The following is a 17,164-nucleotide window of genomic DNA, read 5'->3' on the forward strand; positions in this document are numbered from 1 at the left end:
TTCATAACAAATCAAATATGGTAAATTGTTATTGGTTCTAATTTAAACTTACTAATGAAACTATTTTTTTGCTCACCAATAACAACTTGTAGTAACCTATTACTTATGATTTGTTGTAAAAATATTATGGACATAACATTTTTTTGTGTGAAAAATGTTAAAACATCTTGATGTTGTCATAATATTTTCAAATCTGCTGAGCTGTCAATTCTTTACATGTTAAAATAATATATAACAAAATTATAAAGGTATTATGAAAATGTTGTGTCATTCTGTTGTGTTTTTAGAAATTTTTTGTTAGTTTAATCAACTTTGTTGAGCCAAAATTCATTATTCCATATACAATTTTCTTGGGTTGACTTTTTGTATATTTTTTTCTTTACACACTATTTTAAGTAAAAACACATAATTTTGCACACAAAAACAAAAACAAAAACTTAGGAAAAAAACATTTTTCATCCTTTATGTTTGGGGTAGTTTACAATTTTTCCTTAAACTTTAAAATCAAACAGTTTTTCCCTTAATATTTTGGAAAAGAGCAAATATGTCATATTGTTATTCTCTCAATTAAACCCTAATGAAAGCTTATGATTCTTAAAATATTTTATTGTGTAATGTCTAAATTACTCCTGCTAAATTTTAACATTCTAAAAATTTTCTTTACATATTTTGAGTTTTAAATGATAAAAATTCTTAGAAAGTTAGAATGATGGTATTCAATGACACAAGCCTTTTGTTATCTTTTTTATTTTAAATTTCTTAGCAAAACTCAATTGTTTATTGTTGGAAGATGATGATATTTGTTATCATTCTTAGAAGTTTTTAGAGAATAGATATATTGTCTTTCGCAAGTAGGTACTAAAAAACTATTATAGTTAAATAAATATTTATATGTTAAATAGCTACTCTAACTTTGTGGTTGATCAAAATTCTTAAACGAATGAGATTAAATTTTTACGACATAATTATCAAAATTCTTAAAATTAATGTCTCTTTTGATTAATGTAAATTTTTATATACTTTAAAAATCAAATGATTCATATCTTTTTTTTGTAATACAAATAAAATTTAGAATTGATCTTAATTACTACAGTACTTTTTTTTCCACGGTAAGCACGTGCTGCCCTAACTAGTATATGTAATGTAGGGTCACGTTTTTCAGACCAAGCCCAAGATGCATGGGAATTAAAACTAGTGAGCCCAGTACAATGAATTTGTAGAGAGTGGGCCAAAGAGCTAGGTTTTAGGGTATGGACAGCGGTTGTCACGGTGTTCTCTACGATCATGTTGAGACGGGTTGGGTTCATCTGAGAGGATTGGTCCTCGCCCTTGGCCTGAGAGGCTCTTTTTTGGGGCCTCTGGTGTGTTGGGGGGGGGGGGGTCTCTGCCCCGCCCTCTCTGTCTCTCTTTAGTCCCTTTTTATAGTAATTTTCTTTCTTCCGAATGGGGTCCCTAGGGCAGGTACTTGTCCCATCAGCCCTTCCCTCCAGCTGTTGGGAGTGATTGTAAGGACAGAGAAGTATGGCCGTGTTAGGCACGAGACACTGAATGTAATAATGGCAGCCTTTCCTTTAGACACTTTCGTTGTCATTTTTTGTTTTAGTACTTTTCCTGCTCCGTGGGAAGATAGGGAGTGTCACTACCAGTGGCAGGTTGCCTCTTTCATCCTCGGCTACACCCGCGCCGAGGAGGGTTCTCCTCATGGCCGAGGAGGGGCTTTTCCTCCCCATGACCGAGGAGGGATTTTTCCTTGGGCTGGGCCTTTGGCCCAATGTAGACATCGACATGGGCCTACTGGTCTTTTACCCCTCACAATAGCCCCTTAAAATCCTGCTGTCCCGCTCCTCGGACGGAGATGAGGGTTTTGGTGACATCGAGTCTCTGTCCCAGCTTGCCAAGACTTGCCCCCCATTAATGCCAGAGTCTCTTCGTTTGCCTGAGGTGCGTTCCTGGCTGTGAGACATTCTTTTAGTCTATCCAAGCCGCATTCTTGTCGTTTCGGTACACGAGGCGTGCTTTAATTGGGGCCCTTTCACGAGGTGACAAAAATCCAGCGGTTGAAGACTACTGTGGGAATTGAGTGAGATTTATTTCGCTTGAAATTCCTTCTTGGAGATTTGGGTGAATTGATTGCCACCAGATTTTACCTTCTATATAAGACGCACAGTGCGAGGTCATTCCCCTTTATTTGCAGACCCTTGAGCTTTTCAGGTTCCTAACTCTCTAAATGTTCCCAAAGTCCCCATTATGAGCGTGACTAAGGTTTAGGGAGTGGAATGGTCATATTTAGGGTGAGGGAATCAAACCCTTTTCAGAAGCCTTGGGTATCTCCGAGATTCAGAATGACCCAGTCCGGGTGAAGGAGATAAAGGCTAAAGATACTGCTCCCCTCGATAGGACAAGAAAGGAGTCTCTTTTTCCTTCAGCCAAAATCCGAAGCAGGTGGAGGTCGCATCAGATTTTTGGTGCGACAGCACTGGGATTTTCATCCAGCGCCGTGTGCTACGCATGTGAGGGTTTAGGCTTCCCATTTCCGGTACCATCCGTACTTGCTCGATTGCTGCTAGAGCAAGTATGGAAATTTTGATGTCCCTGCTTCTTCTTCTCTTCCACCGCTGATGCCATCCAGACTTGCTTGGTTACTGCTAGAGCCAGGTCGTGGATCGGGAGCCTCTGCTTCTTCTTCTCTTCCACCGCCGGTGCCATCCGTACTCGCGCTATTGCTGTTGGAGCTAGATTGAGGATTCATCGTTCCCGTGTGCCCTTTTTTTTTTTTTTTTTTTTTTTTTTTTTTTTTTTTTTATAGTTAACTTTTGATATAGGCTTGTCTAAGCCCTTTTATGTACAATGTACTATTTCTTTATATAATAAAAGATGATTTTATCTCATTTTGCGTACCCTTTCTTTTCCGCAATTAGTTATTTTGTGAATGGATATGCTGGTGTCTTTTCTTCTGAACGGTACTTAGAACCGATGCCATTGCCAGTAAAGAGTTATCATTTTAAACTTATCAAAACTAACGGGCGCAACAACGCCGACTTTAAGTAGGTTAACTATATAAGACTAATCGGGATAACAGCCGCATGTTTTGTACTGCGAACGGGGTGGCCGCCCGAGGACATGAATCCTAAAATAAACTGTTCGAGGGGATCGCCGGGTACTAGGGTCCTTTTCCACGTTTCTGACGGTACTCATTGCTTTAACTCGCTTTAGGTGTCTGGTCCGAGGACCGAGGCATGACTGTTCCTAGTCCTAACACTTAGAAAGGTACTGTCGTGTGTTAGTTTCCATAAAGCCGGAGGTCCGAGGACCACGCAGGACCTCCATCCCACTTGGGGCTTAGGCCTTTCTTGAGGTAGCCAATTTCCTGTAGGTTTGAGTCTGAGGACCATGCAAGACCTTGGTTCTGTCTAGTACTTAGGCTTTTGGAGTGACTAGTTTCCCCATAGGTTTGAGTCTGAGGACCATGCAAGACCTTAGTTCCGTCTAGCACTTAGGCTATTGGAGTGACTAGTTTCCCTATAGGTTTGAGTCCGAGGACCATGCAAGACCTTGGTTCTGTCTAGCACTTAGGCTCTTAGAGTGACTAGTTTCCTCATAGGTTTGAGTCCGAGGACCATGCAAGAGCTTGGTTCTGTCTAGCACTTTAGGCTTTTGGAGTGACTAGTTTCCCCATAGGTTTGAGTCCGAGGACCATGCAAAACCTTGGTTCTGTCTAGCACTTAGGCTCTTGGAGTGACTAGTTTCCCCATAGGTTTGAGTCCGAGGACCATGCAAGACCTTGGTTCTGTCTAGCACCTAGGCTTTTGGAGTAACTAGTTTCCCCATAGGTTTGAGTCCGAGACATGCAGGACCTTGGTTTTGTCTAGCACTTAGGCTCTTGGAGTGACTAGTTTTCCCATAGGTTTGAGTCCGAGGACCACGCAAGACCTTGGTTTTGTCTAGCACTTAGGCGCTTGGAGTGACTAGTTTCCCCATAGGTTTGAGTCCGAGGACCATGCAAGACCCTGGTTCCGTCTAGCACTTAGGCTCTTGGAGTGACTAGTCTCCCCATAGGTTTGAGTCCGAGAACCATGCAATACCTTGGTTCTGTCTAGCACCTAGGCTTTTGGAGTGACTAGTTTCCCCATAGGTTTGAGTCCGAAGACCATGCTAGCACTTAGGCTCTTGGAGTGACTAGTTTCCCCATAGGTTTGAGTCCGAGGACTATGTAAGACCTTGGTTTTGTCTAACACTTAGGCTCTTGGAGTGACTAGTTTCCCCATAGGTTTGAGTCCGAAGACCATGCAAGACCTTGGTTCTGTCTAGCACTTAGGCTTTTGGAGTGTTGTCAGTGCGTGTTAATTTCTTCAGAGCCAAAGGTCCGGGAGAATTAGCCCTTTGAAAAATGCATGGGGGCACACATTTAACATCAGAAGCCCCTTGAACTGCGCTCCGTTTAGCGATCCTTCCCGCGTAACGAACATTTCGAAGCGTGGACCTAAGCGGAGGCTAAGTTATGACAATGACGGTGTGTCCTTGGAAATGATGGGGGCTTTCGCGTAGCTCGCAACACCGCCAAAGTGGTCCTCTCGAGGGACTTTTGCTGATAGGAGCTTGGCCGTGATTAACCGTCGCATTTGCCAACGCACAAGCTCTTCCCACAGATGGCGCCAATTGTAAGGTCACGTTTTTCAGGCCAAGCCCAAGATGCATAGGACTTAAAACCAGTGAGCCCAGTACAGTGAATTTGTAGAGAGTGGGCCAAAGAGCTAGGCTTTAGGGTATGGACAACGGTCGTCATGGTGTTCTCTACGATCATGTTGAGACGGGTTGGGTTCATTTGAGAGGATTGGTCCTTGCCCTTGGCCTGAGAGGCTCTTTTTTGGGGCCTCTGGTGTGTTGGGGGGGGGGGGGGTCTCTGCCCTACCCTCTCTGTCTCTCTTTAGTCTCTTTTTATAGTAGTTTTCTTTCTTCCGAATGAGGTCCCTGGGGCAAGTACTTGTCCCATCAGCCCTTCCCTCCAGCTGTTGGGAGTGGTTGTAAGGACAGAGAAGTATGACTGTGTCAGGAATGAGGCGCTGAATGTAATAATGACAGCCTTTCCTTTAGACACTTTTGTTGTCCTTTTCTGGTTTAGTACTTTTCTTGCTTCGTGGGATAATAGGGAGTGTCACTACCAGTGGCAGATTGCCTCTTTCATCCTCGACTACACCCGTGCCGAGGAGGGTTCTCCCCATGGCTGAGGAGGGGTTTTTCCTCCCCATGACCGAGGGGAGATTTCTCCTTGGGCTGGGCCTTTGGCCCAATATAGACATCGATATGGGCCTACTGGTCTTTTACCCCCCACATGTAAAAAGTGCGAATGCGCTAAAACTACTATAAAAAGCTATAGTAATTTGGTTTGTTCAACATTTTGAACAGTTTTGTTGCTTTTTTTTTCTTTGGGTAATTCCTTTTTATATATATATATATATATATATATAGAGAGAGAGAGAGAGAGAGAGAGAGAGCTGTTAGTTAATACAATAAACTATTACAATATTTTTACAATTGTTGAGGTGTTAATTCCTAAAAGGTCAAAATAAAATATCATACTAAAATCAATCACAACTAAAAATAAAAAAAGAAGTGCTGCATCCATAACATTTTTCATAATGCTTTCATAACAAAAGTGTGAATGCGTAAAGGTATAGTAGTAGCAACATTTTTTTTTTTTTTGGTTAGTTCAATTTGCAATGTTCACTAGCCTTCTTTTCTTTTTGGTAATATTGCCTGGTCAACTCTTTTTTTATTTTTATTATTTTTATATAGATCTGTTAGTTAATACAACAAATTATCACAATATTTTCACAATTGTTGAAGTGTTACTTCTTTATAGTTCAAAATAAAATATTGGAATTAGTTACCAAAAAAAAAAAAAAAGTGTAGAAACCATCAAATATTGATTTGACTATAACTTTTAATCTAGTAGTTCGATTTAAACATATAAACGTTAATTTGATCATTGTGACCTTTTGTTTTCAATTGAGTATTTGGGAGTCCATTGTCAAAATTACGATTTTTTTCCTTATAAACAGGTTTTGCTATTGGCGAGGTTAAATGGAGGTTGCAAACGGATGGAGTGTCTACAACACATCTTTCGTTAGCTACAGTTGACTGGTTTTGATCTATGTTGATGCATTGTTAAACAGTATTGACCGGTTGTTGACTTGAATGACTTTTTCTAGTAATTTTTTTTTCCTTACTTAAATGAATCACTTTTGCACTCCTTTTTCAAGTAGATTCCATATTTTTTGATATTTATTTTTCTTCATCAAGACTCTGCAAAACGACCCAAAATATTGATTCTTAATCAATCAGGGGCAATCTTAATGATTTCCACTATACTAAATGGACATGTTCATCTTTCTTTTAGGCCTATCTTTCTAGCTTTCCTTTTTGATTATGAATCTTCATCACTTTGGCCAAGTATCATGGACTACAGTGATCGATAGTCTCCTTTTATCAACTTTATTTATAGTCACACATACCTATTATCTTAAGTTTGCGTTTCTTATTCTTATCAAAAAAAAAAAAAAGTTTGCATTTCTTGGGGGATCACACACAATGCTCTAATTAGTTTGCATTTTAGCATCACCAATATTAATGCTCTAATTAATAGCATTTATTGTTCCTATCCAAAAAAAAAAAAAACAATTATACTTCTAACAATCCTCATTCCTCAATCAACTTCAAGCCTTGATCACCACATACTTTTGGCCTTTCCTTCTAGCTTGCCATTTGTGCTCAACTCAATTATGCCTGGTCCACTTCACATCTAATTTTTAGATTTTATTTTATTTTCAAACTCAAGTTGTCTTCAAGTTTTCACCTTTTATTTAAGGGAGAAGGGAGATGTAAGGGATATTAATTTGAGTCTTTCAAGTCAGTTATATGTCCTAATTCATGTTTATTGTGGTAGGTTGAAAATAAAGTAATTCTAAATTAATCATACTTATAGTTTAGGTACTATATCTTTGAGTTAGTGTATGGTTTAGCCTACTAAATATACACTTGGATAAGTTCATTGTAATATAAAAAACTTTTTTTTTTTGAGGGGGGGGGGGGGGGGGGTGGGGGTGGGGGGAACTTAATAGTATTTCCAATCAAAAAAAAAAAAAAAAATAGTAGTAAAATATAGCTAATGAGAGATTTACGTTATGGATATAAATAAATCTCGCCGAACATATCATGCAATTTCCTTATCACAACCTTTATATATATATATATATATATATATTTTTTTTTTTTTTTCAGACACTTTATCAATATATATAGATTCAAAGAATAACTACAAGCTATAAGCATCAAAAAACTTGTAACAGAAACATTAAGAATTCAAATCTCCCTGCCCTTAGTATAACTATTGAATTATTCACACAAAAAAGAAAAAAAAAAGGACTAACTATAAACTGGTCAATTTACAATTTTACATCTCCACCCTCCACTGATGTGATACCACAGAAAATATTAGGGGAGGTGGACGTCTCTAATTATTTTATAGTTCAATATAATGTACACTTTATATTCAATATTAGGACGTCTATTGGGTATATTTTTTTTCATTGTTTAATGGCTGTACGAGGATCACTTCAATTATCGATTGGCTTAAGATTAAAAAGATTCCTTGCTTATGCGAGTCTAGAGAGATCCCAAGCTAACAGTATTGAAGCAATCATAGAACTTTGGAAGACATAAAAAGAAAGTGAATTATATTATAATGTATATATGTGTGTGTGCATGTTTTGCACATCAATTTGTAGTCTATGAGATGATTCTTTTCTTATATTATTATTCTCTTGGAATTTTAATAATCACATCTTCATGACAAGGGACCTCCACAAAATAAAGAATCCATATATCTATTATCCCTTTAAGCCTTTCTAAACATTCGAAGCTTTAAATAGAGGATTTCAACAATGTCAAGCACATAATCATGATTAAAGAAAAGCATTTCAATTGCCCACTAATGTTCATACCTCATAAGAAATTGACTTAATAGGAGAATGGGACAAGGTTCACATGACAGAAGAAGCTTCTGGTTCTTGGAGAAAATTATCCATTCTTTCTTTATACTTGTTGGAGTTGCATTCAAATCATTTTGTCTAGCACAAGAGTTTGTTCTTTCTTATAATTGAGGATTTGAGCGGCAAAGCCTAAACCACCCGTCAAGAAAAGTAGATGTTACATATTCAATCTCAGCCATTTGTAGGTGTTACCAAAAAAACCATAAAAGCTATTGACTAAGTGGTAGGCCCATTGATGATGGCTGTAATCTTTTTCTCTTTTTTCTTTTTAAAGGATCTCAAAATTCTGTAAAGATCCTACGAATCTCCAAATTGTTAATTTACCTTGCCACAAACATATCAAGTTATTAGTCGAGTAAATCTCAGGGATGATGATGGAATTAGACTTATATTCTGGATCTTAAATCAATTCATGCTTTAAATATGATTCACTAAGCAAAAAAAAAAAAAAAAAAAAAAAAAAAAGACACCAATTACACCATTTTGTTTGTTTTTTTATTTTTTATTTTTAAAAGAATCAAAGAATAGTTTGTTATGTACTCACTAGAGATATAAATTCATTCTGGAAGCCGAAAGACATAGGCATTTCCTTGAAACTGTGATTGACCTTAACCAAAGGGCACTTTAGTCCACAATTTTTTTTTAACTAAAGTTAATTGTGTTTGGTTAAACAAATGTTATTGGAGTTAGACTATTTTTTCCCTTTAGGATTGGGATGAACTGTCTTTTCCCCAAACTGGAAGAGAGTAAAGTGTAATTACCTCTTTTTTTTTAATATATTGTGAATCATAGTGATACTTCTATTTATGCCTAAAATTGGAATTTAATGTTATTCCAAATTCAGATTGTCCCTGTTGGTCAAGCACAAGCTAAAGCGAAGGGCAAGAGCTAAGAATGAAGGGAGCAAATGGTAGTGGTTCAAAAATGATTTAGACACCTACGAAAAAGTCTCATTAGACTATACCTTTTGACAAAAAAATGAAAGCAATAAGTTGTGGGAAACCTAGCGAGTCTAATTTTGCCAATTCTTATTAGACAAGGAAATATAGCTCCACCGATCAATTATCATGCATCTTCCACATAATCTTGCTCAATAGCCAACATTTTTAAGATGCCTTACGATTCAAGAGGAGCAACAGACTCTTGAGATGGCCAAGCCCATTAGTTAGAATGACAAAATATGAATGGAACATCAAATTTTAAGATTTTTCATACATGATATATCTCAATATGCTTCAGTCACAAATTGTGTTCATATGTATATATTATGAGAACCAGAAGAATTTTACTAAGCAAAGAAACAGCAGTACAGAATAGTTACAAAACAGTGAGGCTTGCTCAAATAGAATGACATGAACAAAAGATTGGGGAGCTGAGCCTAATACAAAAGAACCAGCTAGCTTATTACAAAGGGACCAAGCTGCCAGATTGTGAGCTGCTCTATTAGCATCCCTAGGTGGCCAGCTAAATTGGAGGTGTTGCTATATCTCTTCTAGCCTAAGAGTGTAAGAGCATAGTTCTGCAATTCTCCAAGGATCTTCTCTGCTTGGCTTTAGAAGGGCCTCCACGCAAATTTTAGCATCACTTTCCACTGTTACATGGCTGATGTTGTAGCTTAGAACTTGCACAAATTTTTTTCATATTGTAACCACAAATAATTTGATCATACATTTAGAGTTTTAGACAGGTAGATTAATTTGTGTCACTACTAGAAATGTTGCTACAATAAAAAACAATTCATGGATGCTTGCCACTTAGTTGGCTGGCCAAAAATGGTCAAGCTTTACTCGAGGTGTGGTATAATGCATGGTTAAAATACTTGCTGCGACCACACGGTTGGCAGCTTCAGTGTAGTGAACTCCATCCCAGACTATGGACTGTGATACAATTTTGCATATGCTTGAACCAGGCTGGCCGCATGTTGCTTTTACATTGTAATTATTTGGAGGCCCCCCATAGCCACAACAAGCCATGAATGGATCCTTGAAACCTACAGGAATAAAATATGCACCCACCAAAATCATAAACATTAAATATCATAAAGAAGAGCTTTTCTGTTCCACTTGCATTACAAAAAGGATTATGCTAATTACCATATTTTTTGTACTTGGCAAAGAGGTTGTACTTGATATTGTATATGTCTACATACACAATGGTTGCATCCTTAAATTCCAATCTCATTTCTTCACAGACCCTGCGGAGTCCTTCATTAAAAGCTTTTGCAACATCATTATGGACACGAAGGCATCCAATCTGATCAAGATCAGTATTTTTATGAGGATGTAATGCAAGTTCTTTAGGAGCACATCCTAATGGTCCAGTATTGTGTATCCAAAATTTTCTGCCACCATATAGATATATATTCTACATTTGCAATAAAGAAGATAATGATGTTACAAGAGGGTGAATTTAATAACTTGGTATTATAAACAAAGTAAAATAATGATATGAAGATACAGACTCACTTGAATGGCTAGTTCGATTTCTGCAAGAAATGAAGGGATTTTTTCAATGACTGGTGTGTATGTTAAGTTTGATGCATACAAGGCTAGCAAGAGATCATACTCTCCTATATCAATCATATAAAGTGCATTACGGAAACCCTCTTCATCAATTAAATATTTTGAACCTGCATGACATATTGAACCAAGTTGAAAAAGAAAACACATTCTAGATTTCAAATCTCTTATAAATGCTAACTTGCTATTAATGGTTGAATTTGTTAGCGGGTAAATTTTTAATGTGAGTTGAAATGTACATACCAAGTGATAAGAGTTCAAGTGAGCGATTTTTGAAGTGAATGAATTGGCGTACTTGAACATCTAGTGCGAAAGGCACAAACTGTGGGAGCAAGGTTGCTCCACTTACTGCAAAGTTTACTCCACTTGTGCAATTTGGTGCCAATGAGTCCAAATATGGGCTCAAATAACTCAAGTTCAACTGTTCACCTACAGAATACCATGATATTGGCACTATTAGTGGGGGGCACAATCAACTTTAAGAATTCTAGGTAAAATTTGCTGTGGTAAATTGTGATAGATTACATACAAGGATTGCAAGACCATATGAAACTTCTATCAGAGTTTCAATTTTCTTCACTTTTTATTTGTTGTCTTTTCTTATTTTGTCTTTTAACTTTGATATTGCAGTTGTGAAGGTTCTATTAACCAAAAGCTGGCCCCTTTTATATTTTAAGGTCTAGTGTCACGTAAAAAACACCAAGCAGGGCAAGACTCTTATTTAATAATCACAGAATGTAGTCAATTTTACTCATGGAATCTTATAAAAGATGTTGAAGATAAGATGGTAGTACATTATTCCAACCAAAAGCATATAAGAATAGGAAAAATGGTAAAGATTACTAGCGAATATGCTTTACATCCTTTACAATGATGTGACAAGACTAAGAGTTTATATACATTGATATTAACATTAGGGTGAGACAAGACATTCTGATTTGTTCAGCACTTCTTCAAAAGGAGTTGTATCAAATTGGACCATGTTTCAAGACATGGAGAATGACTTCGGTGGTTAATTATAGCTGGGGCTAAGAGTGCTTACTATGCTGCAGTAGTGTCATGCTAAAGCTTTTGTCAAATTTAGTTGTCGTTTGTTGGTTTCAATGAAAAATGCTAAAGCTACTACGAATATTACTACAAAAAGGCTTACAGATTGATATGACAATAAATGAAATTGGTGCCATGTTAACAATATAATTAAGAAATCTCTTAATTACCATACCTCAGCCAAATAGAAAAGAGGAAAAAACAGTGACCTACAGAACTTAAGGTGAATGGAAAATTTGAACTCACAGAAGAAATCAATCACAAGCCGGCCATCGCCTAGCCTGCCAGTGCCTCTGTGGAAAAATGTAATGCCGTGTGGAAGGCCAATTGGAAGTCCAGTGCCTATTAGCACCCCTCCAGTGTCTGAATTGGAATCACCAAAGTTGATTAAATGGGCCTGTGGTGGCTGCACTTTGAGTTGGTAAACATACCCAGGAAGACAAATACCCATACTATAAGCAAAATGAGATGTTGGGTAAATCCTACGTAACCCATCTCTCTCTTCCTCTGCTCCTAAAACTCACTTAGCAAGATTGATTGACTTATTCCGACTTGCTAATCATACAATTATTACTATCCATTTTAAGAAGATGAGATCCACATGTGCTATGCAAAGACATTGACCCAAGTATATATTATTAAATTAATTTGCTGTCATTGACTTTCTGTCTAGTTTTCTAAATAGAAGTCATACTCTTATCCCCCATTCTCAGTCCATGAACACATGTAAATTGCACATCTTGGAAGAAATCTTTTCCTGGAAAAATGCTACTTTCCATGTGTCTGAGACACGTGCATGATGCATTAGAACTAAAAGATAATATTCACACGGCAATACTTATGAGAGTGTAGGCTGTGTAGCCTTATTACAATACAGTCAAGTTTCATACACTAAGCAAGTAAATCCTGTCTTCAAGTCTAAAATTGATTAGGGATTACAGAAGTAGTAAAGATTAATTAGAGGTGTAGAGTATTCAGTAGAGTATTTTGGACGCGACAATTGTGTTGGCAGTTTCTGTATAGTGAATTCCATCACAGCTTATGTATTTTAATTCTTCAATGCAGACATTGGAACCAGTTTGGCCGCATGTGACATTGGGATTGTAATTGTACTGTGGCCCTCCATAGCCACAACATGCCATTAACGGATTCTCAAAGCCTACAAAATAAACCATTAATCAATACCATGACATTTGGAATTGCTATTGTATAGCAGAATTAGCTATAAGACCATACCATAATCAGCAAAATTGATCATATTTGATGGTATATATATATCTAGATACACAATTGTGGCATTCTTCATTTCATATCTCAATTCTTCACAAGAAGCGTGCAATTGTTAGTTAAATGATATTGCAGCATTGTTAAGGGAATTGAGACATCCATGCTTATCAAAGTCACTATCACCTGTGGCAGTGGTTGCAAGTTGTTGAGGCAAACAACCTAGCGGCCCAGTATTGTGCACCCAGAAATTCTTTCCACCATGTTGGTATATACCCTATATTTGCATTGAAAAGTGATAAAACAAATCAAGAATACAAGATATAATATACACAGTTTGAGAATTTGAAGCAGTGTGAAATAATTGGCATAACAAAAAAAACTGTCTTCTAATGAAATGTGGAAACTCACCCATGTATAATTTTTAAATTTTTATTATTATTTTTTTATTTCGGTGATGAAAGAAGGAATTCTTTTGATAACTTGCGTATGAAAAATAGAAGAATGAATCAGCTATATCGTTTTGTCCCATGTCAATTGAGTAAATTGCATTCTTGAATTCCTTGTCGTTGATCAAACCTATGTGACCTAGTCGAAAATTTTGCCTTAGACATTGCATGCATGAACACCTAAAAACAATTGAGAAACACTTGTTTTGATCCTTGATAAATACATTTATTTTCAATTTTTGATTCATTACATTTATAAAGTTGCAATCAAGTCATCAGTTAATTTAAAAGGTTGCAGCTAAGTCCTTCCATTAACTTAATAAACAGGATTTGATTCAAGTATCTGAAGGAAATTAACCCGAAATTCCCAACCTGTGAGAAACAAAAATAAAGAAAACACTTGCGCATATGCCTAATGTGAGGGATTGCTCGCTTGATAACCAACTTTAATGTTGACGGTTTACTAAACAACTAGTCACTATGCCTGTGCACTGCACTGGATAGTTTATATATATATATATATATATATATATATATTGCTTCAAAGTATAATCAATCTCATGCAATTGATTTAAAAATAATGACATCAAAATAAATGAGTAATTGTCCTAAATATTACATTTGTATATTTATAGCCTTTATGTTTAGAAATACTTTCACTTAAATTATTTAGTCGGACCAAAGTGGATTGAAATATTACGTTATTGTGGCTTAACATAAGCATAACAATAATAAATCATGGTCGACCGAATAAATCAAAGTGGACCAAAATAGACCAAATGGACCGAAATGAACTGAATGACGGAAGTGTACCTAATAGGACCAAAGTGGACCGAATAGGACTGAATAAAACCAAATGGACCGAATAAGACTGAATGGACTGAATAAGACCAAAGTAGACCGAATGGACTGAAGTGGACCAAGTAGGACCGACTTGGACTAAATAGGACCTAGTAAGACTAAGTGGACTGAATAAGTCCATAGTGGACCGAAGTAGACCGAATAAGACCAAAGTGGATATAATGGACTGAAGTGGACCAAATTGGACCGAATAAGACCAAATGGACTGAATAATACTACAGTAGACTGAATGGACTGAAGTAGACCATGTAGGACCAAATTTGACTGAGGTGGACCGAAAAAGACTGAATAAGACAAAATGGACAGAATGGACCGAATAAAACCAAAGTTGACCGAATAGGAAAGTTGACCGAACAGGACCGAAGTGGATTGAATAGGACTAGATAAGACCAAAGTGGACTGAATAAGATTAGAAATTTTTTATTTTCAAATTTTATTGCATTTTTTTTACTTATGCTACTCCTTGAAACCATTAGTAATTTTCTCAAGACACATCCACATTCAAACCAACATTTCCACTATTAGAGAACCCGTTATGTGCCTAGACACGATTTTTTAAATAACTATCCCAAAAATCATCAACATAATGAGTCCGAAAGCTGCAAATGAGATTCTCAGAAACAATATTTCCTTTCGAGGCTTTTCTTCATGTTCCATGGGAACAATTTTATTTATGTTGGGTGTAGAAATACCAACACCAACCTTGATGGATGCTACATTTGAATCGGTCAGTACTTTTCTTCCAGAGCTCAATGGAAATTAACCTTTGCTTTCGGCAAATTCCATCTTTGTACGAAGCGGCTTGACAGTTATAGTCTTCCAAACATGCTGCTTCACAATCCTCTTTCGTCAATAACTGCAGAATGAAAATGGCACTATCTTCCTAGATAGTATTAGATGTTGCTTCCATGGTATATTTCATACTTCCGTTTTTGCATTGGCAACTTTCTACAGTAAAATTCCTTTCTCAGCTTGAACTCCAATTCCCCTGGCTAAAATGTGCAAATCCTGGAAGACATAAGCATTTAGCTTCTCCATCAACGTTAGTACAAAACTCATTGAGGCCACATCGGCCTATGGAATCACACTTATTGTCGGAAGGTGACCATATAATAGTCCGATTCCCAAATTTTCTTTACCAAAATTTTTGAGTATAGCCTGAAGATCCCATCAGCATCAATTCTCAAAAGATAAGACTGTATCTTTTGTTGGATACCCGTCTTTAGTCAGATTGCTTAGGTTTGCACCAGTGGAATTGATATCCATCATCATCAAGACATAGTAACACATTATTGTCTTGTCCATCTATAATAATAGCCCAACAATGATATTCAGGCTTTAATTCTGATACTACCAATGGGCACTGCACGAGGTTTTCATATGTATTTTGCATTACTAGTTGAATATTCCTGTCAATTGGTTAGATTCTAAAACACTCGAACACAACCTTGTCCAGCTGAGAGACACTGACCCTGTAAGATTGTATTGGTTGGGTTGTGACTCAAAACTTCGCCATATAATCTCCTTATTAGTTTTATAAAACAAACTTTCCTGAATTAAGCATTGATGCTGATGTTGCACGTTCAGATGGAGTGGCAATGTACATCTTTTTGCCTCGTGCTGATTGCATCATGAGTTTACCATCACTAGTGAAATTCAATGTAACATCACATCAGTGACAGTGAGAGCCGGAGGATTGTTTTGGTTGTGAAGAATAGTCATCATAACTGAGCCTCAGCAGCGAGCCCAGTACCAGTGAGGAGCCCAGAAACAGAGGCAAGCCTAGAAATGATCAAACGCACCGTCGCATCACTTAAAATCACTCTGTTTACAGTCACACCAAAACGCATCGTTTCATTTATGTTTTCAGTTATTAGCTTTAATTCTCACACGTGTATCAGGTGATTAGTTTGTTGAATCTGTTATAAGAAACTCCACTTTTCTCGCTAAGCTCTCTCCATCTCTCTGTGGTTATATAAACAGAGTTAGTCTTAGTGATGTAATTAAGCTAGCTATTTATGCAATACAAGACTCTTTCCATTTTATGGTTTTCTTTCAACTTGGCTGTCTTTTCAGGAATCCCAGGAAGAAAAACTCCAATAACATGATAGACCAGAGCGTGACAACCATGAAGAATTGATGGTAGGTGTTAAATAAGAGCCTATCTTTTCAGTTCTCCTTGTTGAGCTTCAGCAGTGAAAATTGCTGAGATAAGAAGAAAAAGCAAGATATATAGTTGCCATCATTGGACAATAGCTAGCTCTATATCTTTGGCTTCCTTTCAGTCTGGTTTCAAATGGAAAATCAATAATAGTAACATTTAGGAATAAATGGCTATCTCAATTTACCTACCTTGTCCTGCACAAAGTGCCAAGTTAGTGTGTTGTGTAAAGAGAAAAAAAATTGGAACTCTTTGGAATGAAAGAGAATCATTCACTTGAGTGAATATTTTTCTGTGAATTGAAAAAGTCACCGATTCTGTATGTTCAAATAATCTGCATAGTAATTGTAATAGAAGAGACATTAATGGTCTACCTAGAAGGTCAAGAGCGCCCGAATCCACAGCGTAAAGCAAAGAGATATTAGTAGACATCATTGGGCTCAGAGTTGGAATTGCATGAAATTTGGCAGGTTGAATGGAAACGGTCTTTTAATCAAGAGTCTTTGTTTTATAATGAGGTGTGCCTTAATTTTAGCAAATCCTCTGTTTAATTTTTGAAAATAGTGGTTTTGCTGTTTTTAGTAATTTTTATTTTTTTAATAAATTTTTGTTTAAAAGTCAGAATAAGGTCCCACTTGTTTTGGAATGACCTTTAAGGTCAATAGTTTATGATTTTACATTTAACTTAGTTTTTTTTTTTTTTTTTTCATTTTTGATAAAATTCGGTATTTTAGCACATGATCTCGTAATTAGTGCAAATCAAGGTTTTGAAAGTTTTCTTAGTTGTTCTAGGGTTTTATCTTTTCAATATTTATATGTTTTGTAGCATCTAGAGGCAAGGCAGATTATATATAT

The 17,164-nt window shown here is 36.6% G+C and overlaps 1 protein-coding gene and 1 pseudogene across 1 annotated transcript; both read right to left on the reverse strand.

Annotated features, from left to right (window-relative positions):
• Positions 1-9,694: 9,694 nt before the first annotated feature.
• LOC126710245 (GDSL esterase/lipase At3g62280-like) lies at positions 9,695-12,218 on the reverse strand. Its single transcript, XM_050410625.1, is given in 6 exon segments — positions 9,695-10,038; positions 10,142-10,412; positions 10,514-10,677; positions 10,811-10,996; positions 11,861-12,004; positions 12,007-12,218. Coding segments are annotated over 6 exon segments (1,104 nt in total). The 5' UTR covers positions 12,110-12,218; the 3' UTR covers positions 9,695-9,802.
• Positions 12,219-12,588: 370 nt separating this feature from the next.
• Positions 12,589-17,164, reverse strand: part of LOC126708109 (GDSL esterase/lipase LIP-4-like) — a 29,435-nt pseudogene continuing 24,859 nt past the window's right edge.

The sequence above is a fragment of the Quercus robur genome, chromosome 12, assembly GCF_932294415.1.
Source record: "Quercus robur chromosome 12, dhQueRobu3.1, whole genome shotgun sequence".
Classification (NCBI taxonomy): domain Eukaryota; kingdom Viridiplantae; phylum Streptophyta; class Magnoliopsida; order Fagales; family Fagaceae; genus Quercus; species Quercus robur.